The 25324-nt window shown below is 65.6% G+C and overlaps 12 protein-coding genes across 12 annotated transcripts; 7 read left to right on the top strand and 5 right to left on the bottom strand.

The window, feature by feature from the left end:
- Window positions 1-37: 37 nt before the first annotated feature.
- DCD1 (Deoxycytidine monophosphate (dCMP) deaminase) lies at window positions 38-1388 on the bottom strand (the record flags this gene model as incomplete). Its single annotated transcript, XM_069350807.1, has 4 exons — window positions 38-288; window positions 322-499; window positions 627-1118; window positions 1221-1388. The coding sequence occupies 4 exons, from the start codon at window positions 1386-1388 to the stop codon at window positions 38-40; spliced, it is 1089 nt and encodes a 362-aa protein (XP_069211193.1).
- Window positions 1389-1596: 208 nt separating this feature from the next.
- On the top strand, window positions 1597-2673 carry Q8F55_002199 (uncharacterized protein; the record flags this gene model as incomplete). Its single annotated transcript, XM_069350806.1, has 4 exons — window positions 1597-1627; window positions 1666-2033; window positions 2120-2534; window positions 2573-2673. 4 exons carry the CDS (start codon window positions 1597-1599, stop codon window positions 2671-2673), a joined length of 915 nt encoding a protein of 304 aa, XP_069211192.1.
- Window positions 2674-2930: 257 nt separating this feature from the next.
- On the bottom strand, window positions 2931-4145 carry Q8F55_002198 (uncharacterized protein; the record flags this gene model as incomplete). Its single annotated transcript, XM_069350805.1, has 2 exons — window positions 2931-3176; window positions 3210-4145. The coding sequence occupies 2 exons, from the start codon at window positions 4143-4145 to the stop codon at window positions 2931-2933; spliced, it is 1182 nt and encodes a 393-aa protein (XP_069211191.1).
- A 621-nt stretch (window positions 4146-4766) lies between these two features.
- On the top strand, window positions 4767-5781 carry HIS6 (Enzyme that catalyzes the fourth step in the histidine pathway; the record flags this gene model as incomplete). The annotated part of the gene is made up of 3 exons (XM_069350804.1): window positions 4767-4906; window positions 5054-5523; window positions 5582-5781. The coding sequence occupies 3 exons, from the start codon at window positions 4767-4769 to the stop codon at window positions 5779-5781; spliced, it is 810 nt and encodes a 269-aa protein (XP_069211190.1).
- A 567-nt stretch (window positions 5782-6348) lies between these two features.
- RTN4IP1 (Reticulon-4-interacting protein 1, mitochondrial) lies at window positions 6349-7353 on the top strand (the record flags this gene model as incomplete). The annotated part of the gene is made up of 1 exon (XM_069350803.1): window positions 6349-7353. One exon carries the CDS (start codon window positions 6349-6351, stop codon window positions 7351-7353), a length of 1005 nt encoding a protein of 334 aa, XP_069211189.1.
- An 804-nt stretch (window positions 7354-8157) lies between these two features.
- On the top strand, window positions 8158-9892 carry KGD2 (2-oxoglutarate dehydrogenase complex E2 component; the record flags this gene model as incomplete). The annotated part of the gene is made up of 6 exons (XM_069350802.1): window positions 8158-8273; window positions 8351-8418; window positions 8466-8497; window positions 8679-8777; window positions 8861-9639; window positions 9679-9892. The coding sequence occupies 6 exons, from the start codon at window positions 8158-8160 to the stop codon at window positions 9890-9892; spliced, it is 1308 nt and encodes a 435-aa protein (XP_069211188.1).
- Window positions 9893-10248: 356 nt separating this feature from the next.
- Window positions 10249-12058, bottom strand: Q8F55_002194 (uncharacterized protein; the record flags this gene model as incomplete). The annotated part of the gene is made up of 5 exons (XM_069350801.1): window positions 10249-10376; window positions 10424-11108; window positions 11142-11613; window positions 11663-11874; window positions 11915-12058. The coding sequence occupies 5 exons, from the start codon at window positions 12056-12058 to the stop codon at window positions 10249-10251; spliced, it is 1641 nt and encodes a 546-aa protein (XP_069211187.1).
- A 422-nt stretch (window positions 12059-12480) lies between these two features.
- Q8F55_002193 (uncharacterized protein) lies at window positions 12481-14316 on the top strand (the record flags this gene model as incomplete). Its single annotated transcript, XM_069350800.1, has 6 exons — window positions 12481-12612; window positions 12646-12807; window positions 12851-13809; window positions 13870-14096; window positions 14129-14202; window positions 14239-14316. 6 exons carry the CDS (start codon window positions 12481-12483, stop codon window positions 14314-14316), a joined length of 1632 nt encoding a protein of 543 aa, XP_069211186.1.
- Window positions 14317-14389: 73 nt separating this feature from the next.
- Q8F55_002192 (uncharacterized protein) lies at window positions 14390-15932 on the bottom strand (the record flags this gene model as incomplete). Its single annotated transcript, XM_069350799.1, has 2 exons — window positions 14390-14825; window positions 14860-15932. The coding sequence occupies 2 exons, from the start codon at window positions 15930-15932 to the stop codon at window positions 14390-14392; spliced, it is 1509 nt and encodes a 502-aa protein (XP_069211185.1).
- A 956-nt stretch (window positions 15933-16888) lies between these two features.
- On the top strand, window positions 16889-20413 carry PHM7_2 (phosphate metabolism protein 7; the record flags this gene model as incomplete). Its single annotated transcript, XM_069350798.1, has 9 exons — window positions 16889-16896; window positions 17030-17146; window positions 17193-17284; window positions 17336-17572; window positions 17636-17840; window positions 17880-18195; window positions 18248-18850; window positions 18900-19212; window positions 19251-20413. The coding sequence occupies 9 exons, from the start codon at window positions 16889-16891 to the stop codon at window positions 20411-20413; spliced, it is 3054 nt and encodes a 1017-aa protein (XP_069211184.1).
- Window positions 20414-20941: 528 nt separating this feature from the next.
- Q8F55_002190 (uncharacterized protein) lies at window positions 20942-21503 on the top strand (the record flags this gene model as incomplete). The annotated part of the gene is made up of 4 exons (XM_069350797.1): window positions 20942-20986; window positions 21039-21118; window positions 21259-21358; window positions 21432-21503. 4 exons carry the CDS (start codon window positions 20942-20944, stop codon window positions 21501-21503), a joined length of 297 nt encoding a protein of 98 aa, XP_069211183.1.
- A 220-nt stretch (window positions 21504-21723) lies between these two features.
- On the bottom strand, window positions 21724-25101 carry NAN1 (NET1-associated nuclear protein 1; the record flags this gene model as incomplete). The annotated part of the gene is made up of 4 exons (XM_069350796.1): window positions 21724-22856; window positions 23032-23064; window positions 23219-24807; window positions 24860-25101. The coding sequence occupies 4 exons, from the start codon at window positions 25099-25101 to the stop codon at window positions 21724-21726; spliced, it is 2997 nt and encodes a 998-aa protein (XP_069211182.1).
- Between the last annotated feature and the right edge of the window lie 223 nt (window positions 25102-25324).

The raw sequence follows: 25324 nt of genomic DNA, 5'->3' as shown, positions 1-25324 counted from the left end.
GCCAGACGACCGTGCTGGAGTAGAACAGATGCATACTCTACAACATGAGATTTGGCATGTGCAGCTGGCGGAGGAGGACGCCGCCTTCTTCGAGCACGCGGGCGCTGGCCTCGTCCATGGAATAGCTCTGGTTGTAGACGACCTCGCGCACGCCGCACTGCACGATCTTGACGCTGCACAGGAGGCAGGGGCAGGTATTGCAGTAGATAATGCTGTCCGAGCCGATGCGCTCCTTGCCGGCCTCGAGCAGTGCGTTCTCCTCGGCGTGCAGGCAGAGGCACGCGTTGACTAGGTGTCAGCGTCGTCGAGTGGCACACTCACGCGACTCGCCGCCCCGCGCCGGGCCATTGCACCGCGGACAGCCCCCCTCGTTGCAGTTGCGCGTGCCGCGCGGCGTGCCGTTGTACCCGGTCGACACGATGCGCTTTGAGCGCACGAGGAGGGCGCCGACGCGGCGCTTCATGCAGTTGCTGCGGTGGGATGCGAGGGAGGCTAGGGTCTGGCGGGCGTCAGCGAGCGGAGCGAGCGGGCGAGGACGAGTGGCCAGAGTCGCGCGTCGAGGCAGGCAGGCCCACGTCCTGCCACGCGCCACGAGCCCGCCTCGTCGCTGCGCGACTCGCACTCACCATAAAGTACATGTCCCACCCCGGCCTGAGGCGCTGCTCGTCGAGCAGGTCGAGGGCATCGAGGTGCGCGTACAGCCCCTGCACTGTGCCGAAGCGGTTAAAGACGGTGAGCTGCGCGAGGGCGAGCACGCGGGCGAGGTCAGTCGGGGCCGGCGACGGCGTCGGGAGGCGGGTGACGGCGGCCGCTGCTGGCCTCGTGGGGGTGGGCGAGAGGAGGCCAGACGGCGGCTCAGTCGCCGGGCGCTCCGGCGAGCCGTTGAGCAGCGCGTCGTGCGCGTCGACGAAAGAGTCGAGACTTAGGCCGGGGTGCTTCGCCTTCTCCCGCAGAAAGCGCGCCCGCAGCGGCCCGTCCACCCCGACGAGGAGGAAGAACGGGCGCTTGAGGAACGGCTCGATGGCGCTGTGGGTCGAGAGGGCGGTGGTGACGAAGTTGCGCTGCCAGTGCCGCGTGGTGTAGTCTAGCAGCGCGTCGGGGGAGGCGAAGGTCGTGGGCTGGGGCGTGAGCGGCGCGCGTAGCGCGACGCGGCGCGGCGCGGCGCGAGCAGAACCGAAAGGCATGGCCCGCCGACGCCGACGCCGCTGGACGCGACTCACCTCGACGATGGACAGGGAGCCGATACCCCCCTCGTCTGGCGGTGCCGGCGCTGCCGCGCCAGCACCGGCCGGCGCCAGCTCGAGCCGCACAAAGTCGTGCTTGGCGACCAGGTACTCGAGCACCGTGTGCTTTCCTGCCGACGGCGTGCCCACGAGCGCGATGATCATGGCGGGGTGTGTGGGTTAGGTTGAGTGCGGCGGCGGCGCGGCGCGACAAAAGTCGGCGCGTCATGGGTTGCAGCCGGCGCGCCGCGCGCCGGCGTCATTCGACATTCCAGGCACCCCAGCGCCTTGGGGCACTCGCTTCGCACCAGCCGGCGACCTCTAGCCCGACATCTCGACAGCACGTTGCATCTACACTGCACCATCCACCACCATGCCCGCCGAGAAGAAACACAAGAAGCAGGGTACGCAGCACCCACCCAGCCCCCGCTCACCACGCCAGGCCTGACCCCCGTCAAGGCCTACCTCTTCCTGTACAACGCCGTCAGCTTCGTCCTCTGGGCGCGCGTGCTGGCCCTGACGGTCTGGTTCATCGCGACGCCGCGCACCGCGCCGGCGCACCACACCGTGTTTGGGCAGAGCGCGCGCGGCGACATCCCCTGGGCCTGGGCCGCCGCGCTCGCCGACCACCTGAGCGGCGCGTACGACTTCCACGGGTTGGGCGAGGCGACAAAGTGGACGCAGAGTCTTGCGGTGTTGGAGATCGTGCATGCCGCGCTTGGGCTGGTGCGCAGCCCGGTTGGGACGGTCGCGAGCCAGGTCTTTTCTAGGCTGTGGGCCGTTTGGGGGGTCGTCGAGCTGGTGCCGAGCGTGAGTTGATGGGCGGAGAAGCTGCTCGAGCTGCTTCGGATGTCGTGCCCCCCCCGCGCTCGCGCTGACGCGCTCGCTTGCCCCAGACCCACGCCCACCCCCTCTTCACCACCATGCTCCTCGCCTGGAGCGTCACCGAGACCATCCGCTACCCGTTCTACGCCCTCGCCCTCTTCAACATCGAGGTCTACGCGCTCGACTGGCTGCGGTACAACACGTTCCTCGTCCTCTACCCGCTCGGCGCGAGCTCCGAGGCCTTCCTCGCCCTCTCCACCGTCCCGCCCATCAGCACGCTGCCCTACATCCACTACTTCTTCAGCGCGCTCCACGCCATCTGCCTCAGCCTCCCCGCCCCCGTGCTCAAGCAGTTCACCCACTCAAAGGCCGGCCGCCACTTCCTCTACGCGCTGGCAAAGGCCAAGGCCGCGCAGAAGACGCACGGCGTCACCTGGAGCCCGATCCAGTTTGCCCGTCTCGTGCTGTTTGTCATCTGGTGGCCCGGTAAGTTCTGCTTGTTGCCCGGCTGACGCCGCGCCCAGCCCTCTACGTCCTCTACACGTACATGCTCAAGCAGCGCCGCAAGTTCTTCGCCAAGCACAGGCAGTCGAAGCGCGTCGCCGGCGCCAACAAGGCCAACTAGGCCGGCTTGTCTGCTAAAAGGGCGGCGAGCGGCGAGCCATTGCCACCGCCGCCCGCCGCCCGCCCCGGTGCTCACCTCAGCCACTCGCTTCAACCCCAGTGGCCCAGCGGCCCGGCGCCCCAGCGCCACCTAACTCTGCACACCCGTGCCATGACATGAAACAATACATAATGTCGCCGACGCGGCAAGAGGAGCGCAGCGGGTCCAGTGACTAATTGTGGGGCGGGGGAGGGATGTGTTCCTGTCGCCCTGCCCGGCTACCCCGGAAACTGGTAGAACTTGAGCGCCTCGTTCGACATGGTGATGCTCGGCCGGCGGTCGATTGTCGCCAGCGCAAACAGCATGAGCGTCGGGGTGAGCGCCGCGCGGAACAAGCCAGCGTCGTGGTGGATGACGCTCGACACGAACAGCGTGTCGGGCTTTGCGAGGTAGCACACAATCGCGCGGCGTCCGTTGAACAGCACCGTCCAGCGCGTCCGGTAGTAGTGCGCGTCTGACCACGCCTGGCGTCAGCGCGGCTCGCCTCGGCTACCCACCAGCAGGCACGCCTTGGCTGCATTACCCCCCAGCGTGCCCGAGTTGCACACACGCTCCTCGTCGTTGACCCACACCTCAAACCCATGACTCAGCGGGATGGCCCCGCCCACCCTGTCGTCCTTCTCCGCGCTCGCCGCAAGCAGGATCTGGTCGAGGTCGCGATCGGTGAACAGGTGCTTGAACTTGAGCGCGGCGCGCGGCTTCTCGTCCGAGTAGCACAGCCAGTCGCCAGGGCTCGACGCGTCGCGCGCCGACGGACGCATCCAGCCTGCCGTGGTGACCGGCGCGCGCGTCGGCTCGTAGTTGCGGCGCACAGAGAGAAAGTCGTTGACGTGCTCGACGACCACCTCGAACAGCGGCGGGTGGGCGTCCGGCTCCCGCGAGTACGCCGCGCAGTCCTCCGCCTCAGTGTGCCACTCGGCGACGCGCTTGGCGTAGTCAGTCCCGCTGGCGCCGGGGCCGGGACGCGCCTTGACGCGGTGCACCTCGTCGAAGAGCAGGCTGGCCAGGTGCGCGTGGTGCTGGACGCGGATCCGGGGGGCCGCCGCCGCCGCCGCGCGGAACTGGGCCTGCGCGATCGCCAGGTCGACGTCGGCGCCGTGTATGCTGAGGGGTACCGTGCCGTCCGGCATGAGGAGCGGCGAGCGCGGCGGCACGGGGAAGACGTGGCGCGTGAGGCACTCGCGCAGGTCTGCGGGGCTTGGGCCCTTGTACGCGGCGGCGGGGGTCGGCGCCGTGCTGGCGCGGACGGGCTTGGGCGCCGAGACGGAGCGCGGGGTCGTGCCGAACCGGTCGCGCAGGGGCTCTCCCGTGTCGGGGCTGGGGAGGGGGGCCGCGGCTGGGCGGTGCGGCGAGGCCGGGGACGACGGGCGGGAGGCCGGAGACGACGGGCGGCTCGGCGCTGGAGCTGGCGAGTGGGCCCGCGTTGGCGGCATTGTGCGTGGTGGATGTGGTAGTTGAGAGAGGGATGGTGAGAGGATGATGATAAGGAGAGGGTTAAAAGGAAGACGAGGGGGGGCGAGTGGGTCTGGCGTGTGTGCAGAGACGAGACTGACATGGGACGCACACAATGTGGCACTCGTCAGAGGCGGATCGGCGGGCGCGACCCGGCGCGCGTGGTGCCCCTCGAGGTGGCATCGGGGGTGTGCCGGGTGTGATACATTATCGAGTCGCTACACACCCGCCTGAGTTTTTGCATACTCGCCGTCGTTGCCAGTCACGTACACGCACATGGCTGCATGCTACGTCGACACGCCAAGCCGCCTCGGACCAGGCGCTGCAACGAGCGAGTACCCGGTCCGCCCAGCAACCACGATCCCTCGCCGTTCCGTCATTCCATACTGCGCCTGTCCCCTCAACGCACCCTCTCCTTTGCGCGATGCATGCACCTCGCCATCATGGCCACCTCCCGCTCCTCGTCGGCACCCCAGCGCCACAGAACACAACCCAGTCACACATTGGCTTTATCCAGCCCCCCACATACCCGACTCGACAAGTCCAAGTGGAGGTGTCCATCGCGGCCCGACTTTGTTGCTGCTCTGTCCGCCCACATCAACATGTCCGCACAGAGACGACACTCGCAGTTCCGCCCCTGCATCGACCTGCACGGCGGCGTCGTCAAGCAGATTGTCGGGGGCACGCTCGACCTCACGGCCAGCGGGGAGGGGAGCGGGCCGAAGGAGAACTTTGTTGCGACGTGAGTTGGGCGCGCGAGCGGCGCGAGCGCGAGGTGCGGCGGCGCTGACGGGTGCTCTCCTGCTGCGACGACGGCCTCGTTTTCGTGCCGTCTCGGCCTCTCCAAACGTATACCTCGCCCACTCGCCCCGCTCGTTCGCTCGCTCAGCAAACCGCCGTCCTACTACGCCGAGCTGTACCGCGCCAACGGCCTGACGGGCGGGCATGTCATCAAGCTCGGCCCGAACAACGACGACGCGGCGCGCGAGGCCCTCGCCGCCTGGCCCGTGGGGCTGCAGGTCGGCGGCGGGATCACGGTGGCCAACGCGCAGGCGTGGCTCGACGCCGGCGCCGAGAAGGTCATCGTCACGTCGGCCCTTTTCCCCGGCGGCAAGTTCGCCGAGGACGTGCTCGCTGCGCTGTCCGCCGCCGTTGGGAAGGACAAGCTCGTCGTTGACATCTCGTGCCGCAAGCGCGAGGCCGGGTGGATCGTCGCCATGAACGGGTGGAAGACGCTCACGGATCTCGCTGTCACGGCCGAGAGCATCAAGCGGATCGAGGGATACTGCTCCGAGCTGCTCATCCACGCCGCGGATGTCGAGGGGCTGTGCCAGGGCATTGACGAGGAGCTCGTCGAGCGTGAGTGAAGGCGAGCCGCCTCGCCTGGTGCAAGTCTTGCTACAGCGCTAACGACCAGGCCTCGGAGAGTGGGTGTCCATTCCCTGCACGTACGCCGGCGGCGCAAAGGAGCTCGGCGACCTCGCGCTCGTCGACCGCCTGTCGGGCGGCAAGGTGGACCTGACGTTTGGCTCTGCGCTGGATATCTTTGGCGGCGCGGGGGTCGTGTTTGACGAGCTCGTCGCGGCCGACAAGGCGGCCAAGGCGGCGAGCGTGTAGGCGGGGCGGGGCGGGGCGGGGCAGCGGGCGGGGCAGGGGGGTTGTACGGGACGGCACAAATGCATTGCATGGGGCGTTGGGAGAGCTTGGGGCGGGATCGTCTTGGCCGCAGTGCGCCGTGATGCAGCTAAACGACTCGTGGCCGTTGTGTTCCAGCGGAACGAGTCGAACGAGTCGTAAACTGGGCGAGGCGACTCGGACCGGCCGAGCGACCGGCCGTCGAGGTAGTGTCGGGGCACGGCGCGTCGGGTCGTCGGGGCAGAGTCGAGTCGGGGCACGCCGCATCGCCTGCGCCGCTCACCACGCCTGGCAGAGCGGCCACGGTCCGCGCCGACAGCCTCGGCTCGGGCATGCAGCGGGCGTGGCTTGCGGTTGACGTCAACCAGGCCGGTGAGAGACGCCCGAAGCACCGGCACCGAGGAATGACGTCTTGTCGCCGAGGCGTGCTTTGCAAGAATGAGATCAGATCTCGTCGCGCGTGGCGACGGGCGCACGACGAAGCGAGCATATAACGCAGCGAGCCTTCCCACCCCCTCCAGCACCCAACAACTCCAGAGATCAAGAGCAATGGCCACCACCGACATCAAGACCGTCCTCCAGCCCGACCCCGCCTCGCCCGCGCTGCAGCTCACGAGCCTCCCCGCGCCAGTCTACGACCCGGCCGGCGACGCCGCCCTCGTGCGCGTGCACGCCGCCTCGCCGTGCAAGGGCGAGCTGGGGTGGGAGGTTGCGTTCCCGTCCCTGTTCCCCAAGGACCGCCTCCGCATCCCGGGCACCGAGGGGGCGGGGGTCGTCGTCTCCGCGCCGGCGTCGAGCGCCTTCAAGACCGGCGACGACGTCTTCTTCCGCCTCGACGCGCGCTACCCCGGCGCGTTGCGCGAGCTCACCCTCGTCCCGCTCTCGTTCCTCGCCGCTAAGCCCGCGCAGCTCAGCTGGACCGAGGCCGCCGCCACCCCGCTCAGCAGCCTCACGGCGTACCAGGGCCTCTTTAGCCAGTCGGCCGAGCTGGACGGGGGTGCGCTCGCCGATGGGGCCGAGGCGGAGAAGCAGAAGAACAAGGGCAAGACCGTGCTGATCACGGGCGCGAGCGGCGGCGTGGGATCCTGGGCGCTCAAGCTCGCCGCCGCCGCGGGCGTGGGGCGCATCATCGGCGTGTGCAGCGCGTCCAAGGCCGCCGCGGCCACCGGCTACGGCGCGACCGAGGTCGTCGCGTACAACGGCGACGGGGTGGCCCAGTGGGTCGCCAAGAACGGGGGCAGCGTCGACCTCATCCTCGACGCGGCGGGCAGCGACCTCGGCGCGCTGTGGCCCGCGCTCAGGGCGGGAGGCTCGTTCCTCTCGGTCGCTGCCGATCCGTCGGCGACCAAGCCGGAGGGCGCGACGCCCGGGAAGGCGGCGTGGTTCCTCGTCGACCCGAGCGGCAAGGATCTGACCGAGATCGCGCGCCTCATCACCGCGCGCGGGTGGACCCCGCTCGTCGACAGCGTCGTGCCCTTCGAGGAGGTGCAGGCGGCGTATGAGAAGACGGACGGGGGGAGGACCAATGGCAAGGTCGTCGTCACTGTGCCATAGGGCGTAGGCCAGCAACTAGCAACTAGCCAGGGGGAAATAACATGTGGGCCAACGGCAGTATGCAGCGTGTCATAGCCGTCGAGCTGAACTGTGCGCCGGTGCGCCGGTGCTCGATGATGAACGGCGCGCGCGTGCTCGATGCCCCGCTCGACCCCCCGCGACCCCCCGCTGTCACCTCGACCTGACGTCAGACGGTGGTGAGCACAGACAGAGGTGTAACAGAGGTGTAACCGCGGTGTTCGGTGTTGGCGAGCTGCAGCGTCGAGGCCACCACCAGGCAGCAGTACAACGCTGTCCAGAGCAAGCACGGCGCCTACCTCCCCCCCTACCCCACTGCATCCGCCACACGCCGCCTGCGTCTCCGCCACGATCCCGTGCTCACGGCGGAGTGTTGGCGGCCTGGCGGCCTGTCCGCCCACAACGGCACCTCCGATTCTCCCTACCTGCGGCCATGAAGCCGACGTTGCGCGCGCCCTTTTCTAAATGGATTAGGAATGGGCATTAGGGCTACCCCCCACCGCTCGGTTAATCGGACCCCCGGTGTCGGGGCAAAAGACCGATAAACCCATTTCGTAGCGGTGGCACGTGGTTTGACCGCACTCCGCCAGCTCCGCCGCCGCCGCGGCCGCGCCAAACGAGCCTGCCTGCCTCACCCCAGCCAAGCGGGGAAGGAACAGCCACCCAGCAGCAAGCAACCGACCTCCCGCTCCTAGGACGCAGCCAGCCAGCCAGGTTTGCACCACTTGACCTCGTCCTCGTCCTTTCCTCATCCTTGTTCTCAACAAGCAACAACCACCCCTCGCCATGCTCCGCACCCCCCGTGTCCTCTCCACCGCCGCGCGTGCGTCCACCTCGGCCGCCGCCGCCCGCCAGGTCGCCGTGCGCGGCTTTGCCTCGGCCCGCGCCGCCCCTCTCAAGACGTGAGTCCGGTCAAGAGCAGCCCTCTGCGTCATGTCGCTGCTGCAGCCAACGGTGCTGACTTTTTTTTTTTCTGCAGCTCGCGCATCGCCGCCGCCCCCACCCTCCTCGCCCGCTCCCAGTTCCACTCGTCGTCCATCGTCCGCGGTAGGTTGATGACGTGGGTGCGCCGGTCGGCCACTAACACCCCGCAGCAGATGCCCAGGTGGTCAAGGTTCCCCAGATGGTGCGTACGGCCGGCTCGAGCTGGGCGGGTGCGCGAGGAGCACGCGCAGCGCACGCGGGCAGCCGCGGTGTAGCTAGCCCCACGAGATGCGGCTGTGCCTGCGAGCCTGCGCGAACCGCGCCTCGAGCACTCGCCCAGCTTCCCCAGCTTGACGCACCTCAGACCCACTAACCACCCGCAGGCCGAGTCCATCACCGAGGGCACCTTGAAACAGTGGAACAAGCAGGTCGGCGACACTGTCCAGGCCGACGAGGAGGTTGCCACGATCGAGACTGACAAGGTGGGTTGGCGTCGTCGGAGTGTCTATTTGCGGCCGCCGCGCCGGCCGCGCCGCGTTTGTGCTGTGGTCTAACCACTGCCCAGATCGACGTCTCGGTCAACGCCCCCGTCTCGGGCACCATTGTTGAGCTCCTCGCCGCCGAGGAGGACACTGTCGCCGTCGGCCAGGACCTCTTCAAGCTTGAGCCAGGAGAGGTCGCCGCTTCCGAGCCCGCCGCGGAGGCCCCCAAGGCCGCCGAGCCTGCCGCAGAGGCCCCCAAGGCTGAGGCCCCCAAGGCTGCTGCCCCCGCTGCCGAGGCCCCCAAGCCCGCTGCCCCCAAACCGGCCGCCAAGAAGGAGGAGCCCGCCGCGGCCAAGCCCGCCGCCGGCAGCCGCAACGTCACGCGCGTCAAGATGAACCGTATGCGCCAGACGATCGCGACCCGCCTCAAGGCCTCGCAGAACACTGCCGCCTCGCTCACCACCTTCAACGAGATTGACATGTCGTCGATCATGGACTTCCGCAAGCTCTACAAGGACGGTGTCCTCAAGGCCGACGGTGTCAAGCTCGGCTTCATGAGCGCCTTCGCCCGCGCCTCGGTCCTCGCCCTCCGCGAGATCCCCGAGGCCAACGCCTCGATCGAGGATGACCACATTGTCTACCACGACTACGTCGACCTCTCGGTCGCCGTTGCCACCCCCAAGGGTCTCGTCACCCCCGTTGTCCGCAACGCCGAGGAGCTTGGCCTCATTGACATTGAGCGTGAGATTGCCAACCTCGGTGCCAAGGCCCGCGACGGCAAGCTCTCGATTGAGGACATGGCCGGTGGCACCTTCACCATCTCGAACGGCGGTGTCTTTGGCTCGCTCTACGGTACTCCTATGTGAGTTGGGCTGGCGCCTCCACCTACTGACGTATCCAGCATCAACATGCCCCAGGCCGCCGTCCTCGGCATGCACTCGATCAAGGAGAAGCCGGTCGTTGTCAACGGCCAGATTGTCATCCGCCCCATCATGGTCGTCGCCCTCACGTACGACCACCGTCTCCTTGACGGACGGGAAGCAGTCACGTTCCTTGTGCGCATCAAGGAGTACCTTGAGGACCCCCGCCGCATGCTCCTCCCCTCGCCTGTGTAAGCGACGGCGTAGGAAAGCAACGAGAGTATCATGACAGACGGCAGTGAATGATGCATAGTGCATAATTCGAGGTGGGCGCGGGGGTGACTGGCGAGCAGAGCACGGTCCGCCGATCTTTCAGGGCGGGTCCAGTGCCGCGGGATAAAGTCCGATTCACAGGAAATGGGGGGGTTGTGATTTGATGGCGGGGTGGGCGGTGTGGCACCCGGCGGTAGTGCAGCGACGTGACGACTGGGCGGTAGTGCAACGGCGACTGGGCGGCACTGCAATGACGACTGACTGCTGCGCTGCTCTGCTCTAACCCCAACCCACCATACATGCAGAAAACCAAGACTACAGATATCCTCCCGCACAGTCTACTTGAGCCACGGGGGGCGGTTGGCGCCGACCCACGGCCCGGCCGGGCCCACCATCTCGGGCTTGAGATCCTTGATGTAGCTCGCGCCGCAGTTACGGATCGTGTTTGTGATTTCCTCCTCGAGGACTGCGGTGTCAGGCGGGTTCTCTTCCCTCCTCCCCCCGCGTACTCACTCTCACAAACGCGCTCGACGCCCTCCTGCCCGTGCGTCGAGTTGGCGAAGAGGAACGGCCGGCCGAGCCCCACGGCCTTGGCACCCAACGCGAGCGCCTTGACCACGTCTGCGCCGGAGCGGACCCCGCCGTCCATCATGATGTCGACCTTGCTGAACAGGTCGGGGCGGAGCGCGCGCAGCTCGTACAGCAGGTCGATGGGCGCCGGGGCGTAGTCGCAGCTCCTGCCGCCGTGGTTGGAGAGGATGACGCCGTCGACGCCGCGCGCAGCGCACTCGGCCACGTCTTCGACGCTCTGCACGCCCTTCACGATGACGGGGAGGGTCGTGTGCGCGCGGATAAAGTCGATGTCGTCCCACACGAGGTGCGGATCCTGGAACCCGCTGATGGCTTGACTGACGCCCGCGTTCTGCGCGCCGGCTGTGCCGCGGCCCGACTTTTCCGAGGGCGAGGTCGGGTTCGGCGCCGAGACGGCAGCCTTGGAGCGCCGGTCCCGCGTCCGCTTGCTCTGCCAGGCCACGTCGACGGTGAAGATGACGGCCGCGGCGCCGAGGTCGGTCACCTTGGCCAGCAGCTCCTCGCTCTTCTTGCGGTCGCGGTTGAGGTAGATCTGGAACCAGACCTTCTGGCCTTCGGCGCGCGCGTCCATGATCTCGTCGAGGGAGCAGGACGCGTTGATCGAGATCTGGGGTCAGTGGTATCGCGGCGCGCCACTCACGCCCTGCACGATGCCGGCCTCGCCCGCGCCCTTGGTCAGGTTGACCTCGCCGAGCGGGTGGCCGAGCTTTGCCATCGCGGCCGGGGAGATGAAGATCGGGAGCGCCGTCTTGACGCCCACGACCTCGGTCTCGAGGTTGCCCTGCGTAATGTCGCGGAGGATGCGGGGGCGGAAGTAGTAGCGCGCAAAGGCCGCGGCATTGTTGTCCATCGCGCTCTCGCTGTCGGCCGCGCTCTTGTAGTACGCCCACCCCGTGTTGCTGAGCACCTTCTCGGCCCACTCCTCAAAGTCGTCGAGGAGGTGCATGCTGTCAATGGGCGGGAGGAGCGCGCGCGCCGCCTCGATCCGCCGCTCCTCGTCGGTCGGCTCGTCGTCCACCTCTGGCAGCGTCGCCGGGTCGACGGGGCCCAGGTGCTTGTCTGGCGGGAGCATGTCGAGCGCGTCTTTGGGGTGCAGGGGCTTGAAGATCTTGCTCCGGGGGGGTTAGCGCCGATGGCCAGCCAGCCAGCACGCCCACTCACGTCGCGTCCTTGCCTGCGTTCGCCGCGATGATGCCCGCGCCGCCCGGGTGGATCTCGATAAACTCGGTGACGTCGTACACCTTGCCGTCGATGATGACCCAGCAGTCGTCGCGCGAGTTGTGCTTCTGCACCTCGTCGAACGAGATGCCGGCGGGCGAGCGGGCGAGCTTGGCGTCGAGGCGGGCTGTAGGGGTAAGGGCGTATGCCGTGGCCTGCGGTCGAGTCAGTGGGGTCGTACACAGCGGCACGCACCATAGCGCCCACGGCGACGGCCGCGCCGACGCGCCAGTCGAGCGTCCGAGCCGCGCGGGCTGAGCTCGCCGCGCGGCGGGGGGCGGAGGCAGACAACTGGGCGCGGGTGCGCGACGCGGCGCGCAATGCTGTTCTGAAGGACATGGTGGGGATAGTTGCACTCGCAAAGACAGCAAACCACAGCAAACCTTTTGGCCTGCTGCCAACGCCGTGCCGATGGCCCACGCCTCGGCGGGTGTGTAAAGTCCATCAGCACTTCCGGAAGCCCGGACCGGTGCTGGGCCGTGCATGGCCGTGCATTTCGGCCACATGCGCGTCACGTGACAGGGTACCTCCACCCACCCACCGCGCCCACCCACCTACCCACCTCCACCCGCTGTATGCCGGTCGGCCCGCCGTCCGCTCCGGCGTCTCACGGCTCTCAGCCACTCACGCCGCCCCTATTCCTCGGCATCTCGGGGCAATACTGCCCCGCAGCGGGTCGATGCTGGCCGCGCTGCTTGGGATACTTTATACATAGCTGGGGCAGCGGCGCGCGCCCCGCCAGCTAGCTCTGCAAGCCCCCCATGTCCCGCCCCATCCTCCGTGCACTTGGCCGTGTGCGCGCCCCCGTGCGCCGCGCACAGACTGTCCCCTCCCGCGCTGTGGCGACGGCCGCGGCGTCGTCGTCGGCGCCGCGATACCTTCTCGGCGGAGCAGTGAGTTGCGCGCGCCGACCCCGCTCACGCTAGCTCGCGCTCTCGGCCGCCGCAGCCGTCTGGGCCACGACGGACGCGATCCGCCTCGACTCGGCGCCCAAGGCCCGCGCCATCCCGTACGCCGAGGTGCTGAGGCACAACACGCCCGACGACTGCTGGGTGGTTATCGGCGACAAGGTGTATGACTTGACCGAGGTAAGGCTGGCGGGGTTGTTCGCGCGTTGGCTGACGCGCGCAGTTCGCAAAGTCGCATCCCGGCGGCACGGCGCCAATCTACAAAGTGGCGGGGCGCGACGCGACCGTCCTCTTCGAGCCGATCCACCCCCCGGGCATCATCGCCGCGCGGCTCGACCCGTCCGCCGAGGTCGGGGACATCGACGCGTCCACGCTCCCGCCCCGACCCGTAGCCGCCGAGCCCGACGCCGAGCGCGAGATCGACCTGTCCGAGATTGTCGGCCTGCCCGACTTTGAAGACGCCGCGCGGCGCAAGATGTCAGCCAAGGCGTGGGCCTTCATCTCCGCTGGCGCGACAGACATGCACAGCGTCGCGCTCAACCGCGCGGCGTTCAACGACATCCTCTTCCGGCCGCGCTACCTCGTCGACGTGGCCGACGTCGACGCGAGCACCGAGATGATGGGCGTCAAGACCTCGCTGCCGGTATTCATCGCGCCGACGGGCATGAGCGGGCTCGCGAACGCCGTGGGCGAGCCGGCCTTCGCACAGGCAGCGGGCGAGTGCGACGTCATCCAGATGGTCAGCACGAACGCGAGCTCCCCGCTCGACGCGATCGTCGCGGCGCGCCCGGAGCAGGGCACACAGTTCATGCAGCTCTACGTCGACAGGAAGCGCGCCAACACCGAGGCGCTGCTCGCAAAGGTCAACGCATACGACATGAAGGCGCTCTTCGTGACTATCGACTGCCCGGCCCCGGGCAAGCGCGAGGCGGATGAGCGCTCCCGCGCAGAGGTGGAAGTGGCCAGCGGTATCTCGGGCGGCAAGGTCGCTGCCGACCGCAAGGGCGGAGGGGTGGGCCGCACGACCGGCCAGTTCATCGACCCAAAGCTGCGGTGGGAGGACATTGCGTGGATCCGCAAGCACAGCCCGCTGCCGCTCGGCGTCAAGGGCGTGCAGTGCGTCGAGGACGCGGTGCGGTGCGCGGACATGGGCGTGGACGCGATCTACCTGTCGAATCATGGGTGAGTGGCGGCGGGGAAGTGGCGGCGGGGGAAAGGGGAGAGTGGCGCTGACGCCCGCAGCGGCCGCGCGCTCGACGGCGCCGAACCAGCCCTCTACACCCTCCTCGAGCTCCGCAAGCTCCGCCCAGACGTGTTCGACAAGTGCGAGGTCTACATCGACGGCGGGGCGCGCCGCGGCACCGACGTCGTCAAGGCCCTCTGCCTCGGCGCAAAGGGCGTGGGCATGGGCCGCCCCTTCCTCTACTCGCTCACATATGGCAAAGAGGGCGTCGTGCACGCCATCGAGAGTGGGTAGATGCCAAGGCCGCGCTGACGCCAGTTTTGCGCGACGAGATCGAGACGACGCTGCGCCTCCTCGGCGTAAAGAAGATCAGCGAGCTCGGCCCCCACTTGGTAAGTTTGCCCACGACACCGCTGACGCCGCCCCAGCTCAATACCCGCGCCCTCGACCCCCTCGTCGCCGACAAGATCGAGTACGGGCCCCACGAGCCCTACCGCCCCAAGTAGTTGTACAATGCATAGTGTGTCTATTCCCGCTTGCCGAGCACGCCGCCGCTCTTCCCGCTTGCCCACGCCGTCGCTATTCCTGCTTGCGGAGCACGCCGTCGCCCGCGGCCACGACGGTCCGCGCCCACGCGCGCACGACGGGGATGCCCTGCGTCTGGAAGGCGAAGCGCGGCAGGTTGGCGTTGCGCGCGACAATCGTCGCGTGCGAGTTGAACACGGCGGGGAACCACGCCACGACGCGCTCGAGCTGCGGCACGGCCGAGAGGTTGCGGATCATGGCGCGCTGGTCGGGCGAGAGGATGGGCTGGGTCGCGCCGGACTGCGGCGCGAGGGCCGGCGTGCCTGCGCCGTTGGCTGCGTCGTCGTCGTTGGCCGCCTCGTCCTCGTCCTTCCCGTCGTCGTCATCGTGCGGGTGCGTCAGGCCGTGCAGCAGGCGCCGCGTCCCGCTCGAGCTGTGCAGCCTGATCCGTTCCGCCGACTGGAACGAGTGCAGTGTAAATGTCACGGCACTGGCGTCAGCTCGAGTCCCCCGGCACGACCTACATGAACGTGAGCACTACGGGCAACAAAAACGGGATGAGGGGGAACAGCGCGTATCTCAGCGGCCCGCGCCACGGCAGGAAAAAGACGGGCGGGAGCCACGGCCGCACGGCCTTTGGCAGGGCCTTTGCAGGGGACACTGTCGGCTGTTCCTTGCTCTCGTTGTCCTCCTCGACGACCGCCTCGACCTCGTCCACATCCGCGTCGTGCACGTAGTGCCGCGTCACAATGTTGCGCTCGTCCACCTCGACACAAACCGCGCCCGCCTCGTGTTCGATGAACGGGTCGTGGTCGGCGATCGCGGCGGTCGGGTACGGCACCGTGAGGTCGTTTACGCCGTTCGCGATGATGGTCACGCTGGGGAAGAGGCGCAGCGCCGCGAGGTAGACGGACTCGGGGTCGGTCAAGACCGCCAGCAGCGGCCGGTTCTTGCCGCGCTTAGGCAGCGCCTTGTCCGTGTCGAGCAGATACAGGTGACGCCCCGTCCGGCTGAAGAGGTGCTGCCCGATCGCGTGGACGGCCGTGTTCTTCCACGAGCCGTACCGCAGCACGCCGAGGTGCGGCGTCGCGATCGTGCTGAACGAGGCCGGGCGGTGCGTGGTGAAGAAGCTCGGCGAGCGCGCGTGCAGGTGGCCGATGAGCGCGCGCGCAATCAGCCCGCCGAGAGAGTAGCCCGTCACGCTGAAGGCGACCACGTCCTTGCCCTCGGCGTCGAGGCGGGCGATTTCCTCGTCAATCTGGACGTCAGCCACGTCGTCGCCGTGCCCGTTGGCCATGGGGCTCACCTCGTCGGCGGCGCGGTGCGCGTTCACGTCGATGCCGTCCCACGTCCGCTGCCCGACATAGCTCTTGGCCACGAGCACGGCGAGCTGCGGCGCGGTTACTGCGGCGTCGTCGTCATCGTCGCTGCGAGCTTTGGCGTCGCCACTCGCACCACCGCTCCCCTCGCGCAGCTCGGCATGCAGCGCGCGCGCCTCCGCCTCGAGGCACCAGAGGTTGGCGGGCGCGCCGTACAGCCCGTGCAGGAGCACGACGAGGTGTACTGGTGTGCGGGGGCTCTCCGTGTCGCCTGGCATGTGTCGGTCGGTCGTCGAGTGCAGGCAGCAAGTAGTCTGATAAATCAGAAATCACGAGGTCAGGTCGTCGGTCGGCAGTGTCGTCAGTCGTCGAAATCAATCAGCGGGTCAGGGGTGCCTGCCTGCGGGCCAGGAGCCACACGGCACTGCGCGAGCGTGCCAGAGCCCGTGGGCGCGGTTTCAGTTACCCTTGACTTTGGGCTGCGACGCTGCTGCGCGGGCATCATGGGCATCATTGGCCCTCATGAGCACCACTCTGCCGGAACAAGTGACGTACTTGTGGGCCAAGCAAAGCACGCGGAGAGGCAGAGGCAGAAGAGAGGAGCGGAGAGAGGAGTACGCCTGTCTCGGCTTGTCCAAGGGACAAACAAGCGGGGCGGGTGTGGTGAAGCAAGACATGGCAAGGCACACGAAGAGTGTAAAACCTCAACCTGGTGCTGTTCGCCGTTCGCCGTGCTGCCTCTCTCCCGCTGCGAGTGAGTCAAAGGGATGGGGAAGGAGTAAGGGGAGAGATCGAAGCAGTGCTACATTGCTCCTGATTGTTGTTGCGAGTGAGAGGGTGGGAGAGCAGGGTAAAGAGTGCCTGCTGCTGTGCCTTTAGATCCTCGTCCATCACATTGTTCTCCAGTCACATCACTTCACTCATTGCATCTGCGTCGCGTCCTTTTGCATCGCGCCCATCGTGGTCATTGGCAGCGAGCGACATCAAAGCCCTCATCAAAACACGCGAATCGAGCGGCTCGACCTCCACGCCCCGCCCCCCTTTCATCTGTCGCCCTAATCTGAGGCTGCCGCTCAGTGCCCCACCCGCCCACGAGACCACTTGCGCCGTCGCCGCCGCCGCTCGGACTGTCTTGTCGATAACCCCCTCGTGTCGTGTGCCCGTGCCGCCCCGCGCCCCCGTCTAGAAGGTCTCGAGCCCGCTACCGCCGCGCTCATAGCGCTGATCCTCCAACATGTCAGAGTAAGTCTTTTAACTTTTGCGATGACAGCGACCACCCAACCCACCACCTTCCCTCCCCCCAACTTGACCCCCAATTCGCACCCATGCTGCCAAACATAACGGAAATCGGACATGAGCCCCTAACACCCATCAGCGAGCAGGCCCGGTCGGCCACGACCCAGACGTTCATCACGTCGCTCGTGACAAACATGGTCATTGCCGGCGTCGAATTGGCCCTGTTCATCGTCTTACGCAGACTGATTCGAGGAGTGTGAGTACCACCGAGCTCGTGACGACGCTCGTCTGACTCTGGGTAGGTACGAACCCCGTACGTACATCCCCCCGCGCAAGGAGCAGTCTCCTCCCATTGGCAAGAACCTCTTGGCACCGTTCTGGAAGATATACAAGGGTATGTACCTGCGCCTCCCTCCGCCTCGTATCGCGCCGCTGACGACGACAGCCGATCCCAAGGACATTCTCAGGAAGAACGGAGTCGACCCCTACGTCTTTGTGAGGTTCCTCTGGATGCTCACAAGGATCATGCTTCCCATCTGGGGCATCTCGTGGCTCATTCTCTTCCCCGCCGATGCCGCAGGCACCACGAACAACCTGAAGGGCCTTGACATGTTCACCGCGGGCAATATTAATGTCCTTGACCGCTGGTGGGCTCACCTGTGGCTTGCATACCTGTTCAACGGTGAGCGCGGTGGCGGCGGTGGCGATGGGGAGAGATCGCCCCGGTCCAGTGCTAACGCCCCAGGCTGGATCATGTACAACATCTGGGTAGAGATGAAGCACTGGCTCGAGGTCAGGCAGGAGTACCTGGTTTCCAGACAGCACTCGCGTCTCGCGCAGGCCAGCACTGTGCTCGTCACCGGCATCCCGCCCGAGTTCATGGACGAGGACAAGCTCGAGCAGCTGTACTCGTACCTTCCTGGCGGCGTAAAGCGTATCTGGCTCAACCGGTAGGACCCCTTCCCCAGAGCAGCGACTAACCTGCACAGGAACCTCAAGGACATGCCCAGTATCTACGACCGCCGCATTACAGCCTGTAAAGTTCTCGAGTCGGCCCAGGTCCAGTTGATCAAGTCGGCGCAGAAGAGGCACAACAAGGCTCAGGTCGAAGTCGCAAAGCTGGAAAAGAAGGGCAAGCCTATCCCCGGAAAGGTCCACCGCGCCGCAACCATGTACGCCGACGAGAGCGAGGAGGGCATCAGAATCGGAGAGCTTCTTGTTCCTCGCGAAGACCGCCCGAAGCACCGCGTCAAGCCCAAATGGGCCCCGTTCGGCCTCGGGTTTCTGGGCATTGGCGAGAAAGTGGTAAGTGGAGAGCGCCAAGCAGATCTGTCGAGCCGTTCACTGACAAAACTAGGATGCTATCGACTGGGCTCGCCAGGAGATTGTACAAACGACCCAGCAGCTCACATACGAGCGTGAGCGGCTGGCAAAGGACATTGACACGCCGGGTAACGCTGCGGACGAGACCTACCCTCCTCTGTCGTCGGCATTCATTCATTTCAACCAGCAGATTGCTGCCCACATGGCCCAGCAGTGTCTCGCCCACAACAAGCCGTACACCATGAACCGTCGATTCATCGAACAGTCGCCCAAGAATGTCATCTGGGGCAACATGTCTCTGTCCGACTACGAGGTCAACATCCGCACCCTGGTTTCATACGGCATCACGGTTGGCCTGCTTATCGCCTACGCCCCGGTATCTGTGTTCATCGGTTCACTCTCCAACGTCGTGACTTTGACGGAAAAGTTCAAGTGGATGGCCTGGATTAACGGTGAGGACTTTGGCAAGAAGTTGCTCCAAGGTGTCATTTGCGGTCTTATTCCTCCCGTGCTGCTCGCGGTCCTCCTCATGCTGGTCCCCATCATCCTTCGACAGCTTGCCACGCACCAGGGAATGGTCAGCAAGACTGAGGTCGAGCTGAGTCTCATGACCCGGTTCTTTGTGTTCCTCGTGATTGTGAGTTGTCGGCACCGGGAGTGGTCGGCGCAGTGCTTATTCTGCATAGAACAAATTCATCATCCTCACACTCTCTTCTGGTCTCGTCGCATCGGTTCAACAAATTGCAGACAACCCCGCATCTATCGCCACCACGCTTTCCACGCAGCTCCCCAAGGCGTCCACTCTTTTCATCACCATCCTTCTCACGCAGTTCACGGGCACGATGGGTACGCTGCTCATGCCGGTGTCCGTGGCCCTCTACTACGTCCGTGTCATTCTCGGTGGCGGTACCCCGCGTTCGGTCTTCAATTCGCGCTACAAGCTTCCCACCTCGCAGTGGGGTACCTCGTTCCCAAACATCACTGTCTACGGCGTCATCAGTAAGTGCAGGTCTGGGCGCTTCCCACTCACACCCCAGTGTTCTCGTACATGATGATCTCACCAGTCATTAATGGCTTTGGGGCCGCCTTTTTCGCTATGGGCTTCTTCATCTACAAGTACCTCTTCCTGTACGTCGAGGACCAGTCGACAGCCGAAGACACGGGTGGCCTCTTCTTCCCCAAGGCCATCACCCACCTGTTTGTCGGCCTCTACATCCAAGAAATCTGCCTCGCGGCACTCATGTTCCTGGCCCGCACGCCTGAAAAGAAGGCTGCTGCTATTCCCCAGGGCGCCATGATGGTTGTCCTCATCTTTATCACCTTCGCTTGCAACTATGTCCTTAACGTGGCGTACGACCCCCTCAAGACGTCACTCCCGCTCTCGCTTGCGCACGAGTCGTACGGAATGTCCAACTCGAAGGACGGCGACAAGCAGAGCGTGAACTCGGATGAGGACGAGGACCCGAGACTGAGCACGTCGAAGCGTCCTCTCAACCCTGTCCCAGCTGGACTTTCCAGCCCCGAGAAGTCGATGGTCGACTATCCTATCAGGCCGTCGAGGAATGGCAGCACGACGACGTTTAGCTCTGGTGCGGACAAGTCGGATGTGTTTGTCGATGCGGCGTCGTTCAACGACGACGTCAAGTACAACCCGTACGACCGTGAATGGGAGGCTGGCAAGCAGTCTCTCGAGGTCCCGAGGCCCGCATTCTCCCACAACGGCTCGCGCGCGCCCTCGCGTGCGTCGTCCAAGGCCAGTCTGCCGCTGCACACAGTCCCCGTCCCTCTGAAGGAGAACGGCGACGGCGACGTGGAGCTGGGCAACCTTGGCAAGAGCAAGGGCGACGACGACGACGACGACGACGCCGCTGCAGAGGCCCAGGTGGATGACGACCTGGAGGACCCATACTTTGCCCAGCCCGGTGGCCCCGGTGTGCTGCGCGGCCTGCGCGACGACGGCCAGGACCCAGCGGCCTTCTTCCACCCAGCGTCCAAGGACCCGCAGCCGATCATCTGGCTGCCAAAGGACATTCTGGGGCTCACGGCGGTCGAGCTCGAGGAGAATCACGCCATGGGTATCCGCAGCACGAGCAAGAATGCGCGGATGACGGATGACGCCAAGATCAAGGTGTACGGGCCGCAGCCCGACGACCAGGAGGACGACAAGGTGCTGTGGGACATGGGCGTGGCTGCTGTGTAGTGGGGGCCGTTGGAGGGGAGGCGGAGGGAGGCGGAGGGGAGGCGGATCTGTCGGGGTACGGCGACCTGTATATTCACAACACCACACGCAGACACGGTTTATATTTGTCCCTACATGTCTTGTGTGTACTGGGATGTATCTATCACGCGGCGAGCGCGACGAGTGCGCCGAGCGGAGCGAGGCGGGCGGGCGGGGTGTAAGGGCCGTGGAGTGATGGCCGAGTGCGAGGGTCTTGCACAAACCAGCGGAGAAACCTGGCGCAAGCATGCACAATGCCGATCGGACAACTGCCACAGCCCTAGCGACGATCAAACGCAGAGTGCCACTTAAATCCCGACACGGGCGGGCCCATGACGTACCTGCCGTACCTGCCGTACCTTGGTCGCGGGTGGGTGGTGGAACCGTAGCGAAGGTCTCTCACACGAGGGGGAGTGTGCAGCCATCTCGCGGGCTGGAGCTATAAAATGTCGGCAGAGCAAACCGGCCTGCATCCACTCGATCCCCACCCATCCACCCACAGAAAGCAACATGGTCCACCACGGTTCCCACCACGACGCCGACCCGGCCCTCGCTGTGAGCTCTGCTTCCCCTCCCCCTCCCCCTGCCCGCCAGCTGACCCCCGTAGGCCGCAGGCATCCCCAACGTCGCCAACGAGAAGGCCGTCGAGGAGGCGCTCAACCAGGACCGCGCGGTGCAGGACCAGGGGTGAGTTGCGCGCCTGCACGCGGGCGTGCGAGAGGGGGACACGACACGACAGGTGCTCTGCCACGCGCCGCTGCCCCACCCCCCCGCTCCCGCTCCGCTCGCGTGCTGCCGCACGCTTGCTCGCTGACGCTCGCGCCCAGCTACGTCAAGCAGGTGCTCGAGGCCTACGTCGCCAACAAGAAGAAGCAGGGCGACGACGGCGACGAGATCAGCAAGAAGCTCCTGTGGATTGAGCAGCGCGTGAGTTGCTGCGGCCTGGGCGCGTGGCGTAGCCACGTCGACCGAGGATCGCCGTCGCTCACACCACACCCAGTTCCCCCACTTCAAGAAGGTCGTCGACCAGGTCACCAACGAGAACGGCTTGAAGAGCATCTCGCAGGTCTAAGCTGCGATATGCATGAATGAAGTGGAGCGAGCATATGGATGAGGCGGCCGGTGGTGTGTTGGGCCGTGGCCACGTTGTGCGCGGATGACCATGCTCGACCACGTTGCGCGCCGACTCCTGACCATGTGCCGACTCCTGATCTCCTGACAATGTGCCCCCCGCCCTCAACAAGATGCTATAATGCATGATACTACTAATGATACGCAACAATGCACTTCTCTTACACTTCGCTCATCCGCGGCGCCTTGCGCTTCTTGCTCTTGCGCTTCCCGTCCACCACCTCCGGCTCGTCCGGCGTCCCAGGGCTCTTGGCCGTCTTGCTCGACGTCTTGACCGGCGTCGACACAGACCGTCCCGCCACAGCGACACCGTTCGGCCGCGCCTTGGCCTTGCCCAGGCCAGCCGCCGCCTTGGGCTTGGCCGGCGCCGACGCAAGCAGGTCCCGGAAGTACACCTCGAGCTCGGCGACGTCGGCATCCCGCACGGTCCTGATCGAGTCCGAGTCGAACACCAGCGGCGCCGCACCAAGTGTAGGCGCAGCGTCGTACTCGATAGCCTCGCCCGCCGCCTGCGCCTCCTCCTCGAGCTTCGACCCCAGCAGCTCGTCCATGAAAGCGTCGAACAACATGCCCACCGGCGGCAGGGTGTGACTCGGGCCGTCATACACCTGGGCCGGGTGCCCAGCAGCGCGGCGCTGCAGAGCCGACACGGCAACGGCCGCCTGCTCGGGCTCAGGCTGGTCGTCGAGGTCGTCGAGGAAGGCGTCCTTGCCAAACATCTCCTGCCAGATCGACGTCGCACGCGAGGCCGGTGCCGCAGAGATCGCACGAGCGGCAGGCGCCGCCGCCGTCTGCTGGTAGCCGAAGCGGTAGATCTCGCCAGTCGCTGCAATGCCGACAAGGTGGTGGTTGGCCGAAGGCAGCGCAGCGAGCGCCGCAAACTTGAACTTGAGGTGAATCGTCTGCTCGGGCGTCGAGTCTGGCGCAAAGAACGCCAGCGCCGTCACATTCTTTCCAGTCGTGTAGCCAAAGGCGTAGCCTGTAGGAAGACCAAGAAGCACCTCGACCAGCTGGTTGACGTTGGTGTGGACGGCCTCGCAAGACAGCAAGTCCCACACCGTAATGCCCCTCGTCGCACCCGCGGCCACTAGGTAGCGACCCTCGCTACCGGCGAACACGGTCTTCTTGGCAACGACCGCAGACTCGAGTGCCCGCACCAGCACGTTGCTCTCCGTGTCCCACAGGCTGACAACGTTGCCGTGGGCGAGCGCAACGAGCGTGCCGTCGGGAGAGAAGGCCGCCGACGACACGCCAAGCGAGCGGTACTTGAATGTAGACCGCGCAGTCCAGTACACTACAGCGTCAGCTTTGATCGCAAGGCAGGAAAAGGTAGAGCCCGCGATAGGTCTCAGAAGGTAGAAGTGGGGTATCCTCAGCAATTGTAGGACTGTTGAGCTTGATAAAATTAAGTTGTTCATCATTGAACATCGCGGGCAGGGGTGGGGGAGGAGGAAGGACACGACACTTACAGTCGGTGATGGAAGGCTTCTTTGAAGATTTTCCTGGTTCGTCAGCCACGCTCAAAGTCGCGATCAACAGTGGTCTCCTCAGGATTGCAGAACATGGATTCCCCATTGCCCGGAGGCTCTGGATAGGTTGTAATGTGTTGTTTGTTTCTCATCATCGGAGAGGGGGAAAGGACGCAGGGACACTCACCATTGTCGCTCTTCTTGGTTTGGCGAGGGTGCCAGATCTTGACCGTGCCCGATGAGCAGGCCGTCAGGGCCAGGGGCTCCTGGTCCGGACCCAGCGAGCTGAAGGATAACGAGGCAATGTTCTCCGAACCGTGGGGACGGGGGTATTGCGTGTTGACAATGTAACGCTCGCCGTTCCATCGCCAGAACTTGAGCGTCTTGACGAAACCGCCACCCTCGTCCTCGTCGCGGGTGCGACCTTCCACCGTAGCCATCCACTCTGACCGGCCGTCACGAGGAGGAGAAAAGGCAACCTGCTCAACAGCGATCGGTACCAACTCCTTGTCGTCTCGCTTCGACACACGGTTCGACGGAGCCACCTCGAGGTCAAACAGAACCGAAGATGCTATTGGGTCGATGAACTGGAGCGTCGAGGGGTGGGAAGAGGGAACAACCAGAGCCTTGGTTGAGGGGTGGACGGCAAGGGGGTAGGGGCCCGAAGTCGTTGGGCGGAGGGGGTCGAGACGGACGCCCTGGCCGACAGGCGACACCTGGCCGGTCGCAGCACCGACGCGCACGACCGAGCCGTCGGCGAGGCCCATCCAGTACTCGTCCTCGACGCCGCGAGACCCTTGCCTGACGGCAACGCTGAGAAGCGGGCGGCCGCCGAGACGCGGGATATACTCGCGCTTGCCAGAGGCAAGGTGCCACTGGACCAGCACGCTCTCCTCACCGACGGAGAGAATCTGCGCACCACCAGAGGTGAACGCAATCGCAGCAACGGCGTGGGCGTGCCAATGCAATGATGTTGTTGGGAGTCGCTTCTCTGTTTCGGAGTACATTGGCTTCTCAGCCGACTCGTCTTGCTGAGCAGCAACAGCCGCAGCGTCGAGCTGGCGGAAGGCCTGGCCGAGGCCGTGCCACAGGCGGATGATACCACGGCGGTCGCCAGTGGCAAACCATTCCTCCTGCTTGGAACCAGCCTTGCGGTCGGGGGCGAAGGCGCCGCAGGTGAACTGCTGGTCGGACACAAACTTGACGCAGTTGACTCGCCAGTTTTGCTCGACAGGGTCCTTTGGCAGGCGGTACACGTACGCCTTGGTTCCGGCAAGGGCGACGAGGTAGGTTCCACGGGGAGACATCATGAGAGCTTTGGGCTCGGCGCGAAGCTTGCCAACGATGGTATGAGGGTTGCACCAATTTTCAGTCGCCGAGGCCGGCCGTGTCACTGGAGCGAGCTGCACGCGGAGCACACGGTGCTGGAGATGCGAGCCGTCCTCCTTGGGCTTCTTGCCGTGCTTGGCGTTGGTGACAGTCGCAAACATCCACCACTTTTCGGCGACCTGGCCGACACTGATCTGGTGGATCTCCGAGTCCTCCACAAGCCTGATAGTGCGAATGTGGCGGCCCTCGACCCAGTCCCAAATTTTGATGGTACCATCGAGCGAGGCCGTTATCAACTGCAAGTGGTTGGTAGGGTGGAGAATGAGCGCCGTGATGGGCTTGCGGTGCCCATTGGGGTCGGTGGACGAGAGGGTGGAAAGGCGAGCAAAGTTTGGCGCCTCGGAGGAGTGGACCTCTACGCCGGTCGACGACGCGCTGAAGTAGAAGCTGCAGTGTGAGCATACAGCTGAACGACAATGCCAACGCAGCTGGTACTCACCGACCATCTCTTGACCAGACCGGAGGTACAGACGTGACTTCACTCCGTGCGATGGGGATCACGTCCCACGACGAGCCGGCGGCACGTTTTGGCAGGCGCGATGGACCCGCTTTTGGTGTCGAGGAAGCCCCGGCGCTGCCTTCGGCAACACTTGCTCCGTCTGGCAGAGGCTCCCTGTTCTTTGCCTTTCGTCGTGGCCGACGTTCTGACGCCGTCCTGGCAAGTGTGAGCAACTCTCCCATTTCTGGGTGAAGTTTGTGAAAGAGAGGGCGAATCTTATAGGCAGTGAAGGAGCAGCCAGAGGGCGAGTTGGGCAAAATTATGGAAGGGGGGTGCGAGGCAGATACATGGGGGGACGAGTTAATGGCGGCATAGTCTGATTAACAGGGCGGCTCGACTAAAGCCTACCACGTGGCACATTTTGCAGTTTCGCGATTCCCTTTGTGCTCGACCCCGTCGATGCTC

This window comes from Vanrija albida, assembly GCF_041260175.1.
Source record: "Vanrija albida strain AlHP1 chromosome Unknown contig_2, whole genome shotgun sequence".
Classification (NCBI taxonomy): Eukaryota; Fungi; Basidiomycota; class Tremellomycetes; order Trichosporonales; family Trichosporonaceae; genus Vanrija; species Vanrija albida.
The sequence above is the reverse complement of the archived record's forward strand: the minus strand, read 5'-3'. Positions and strand labels throughout refer to the sequence as shown.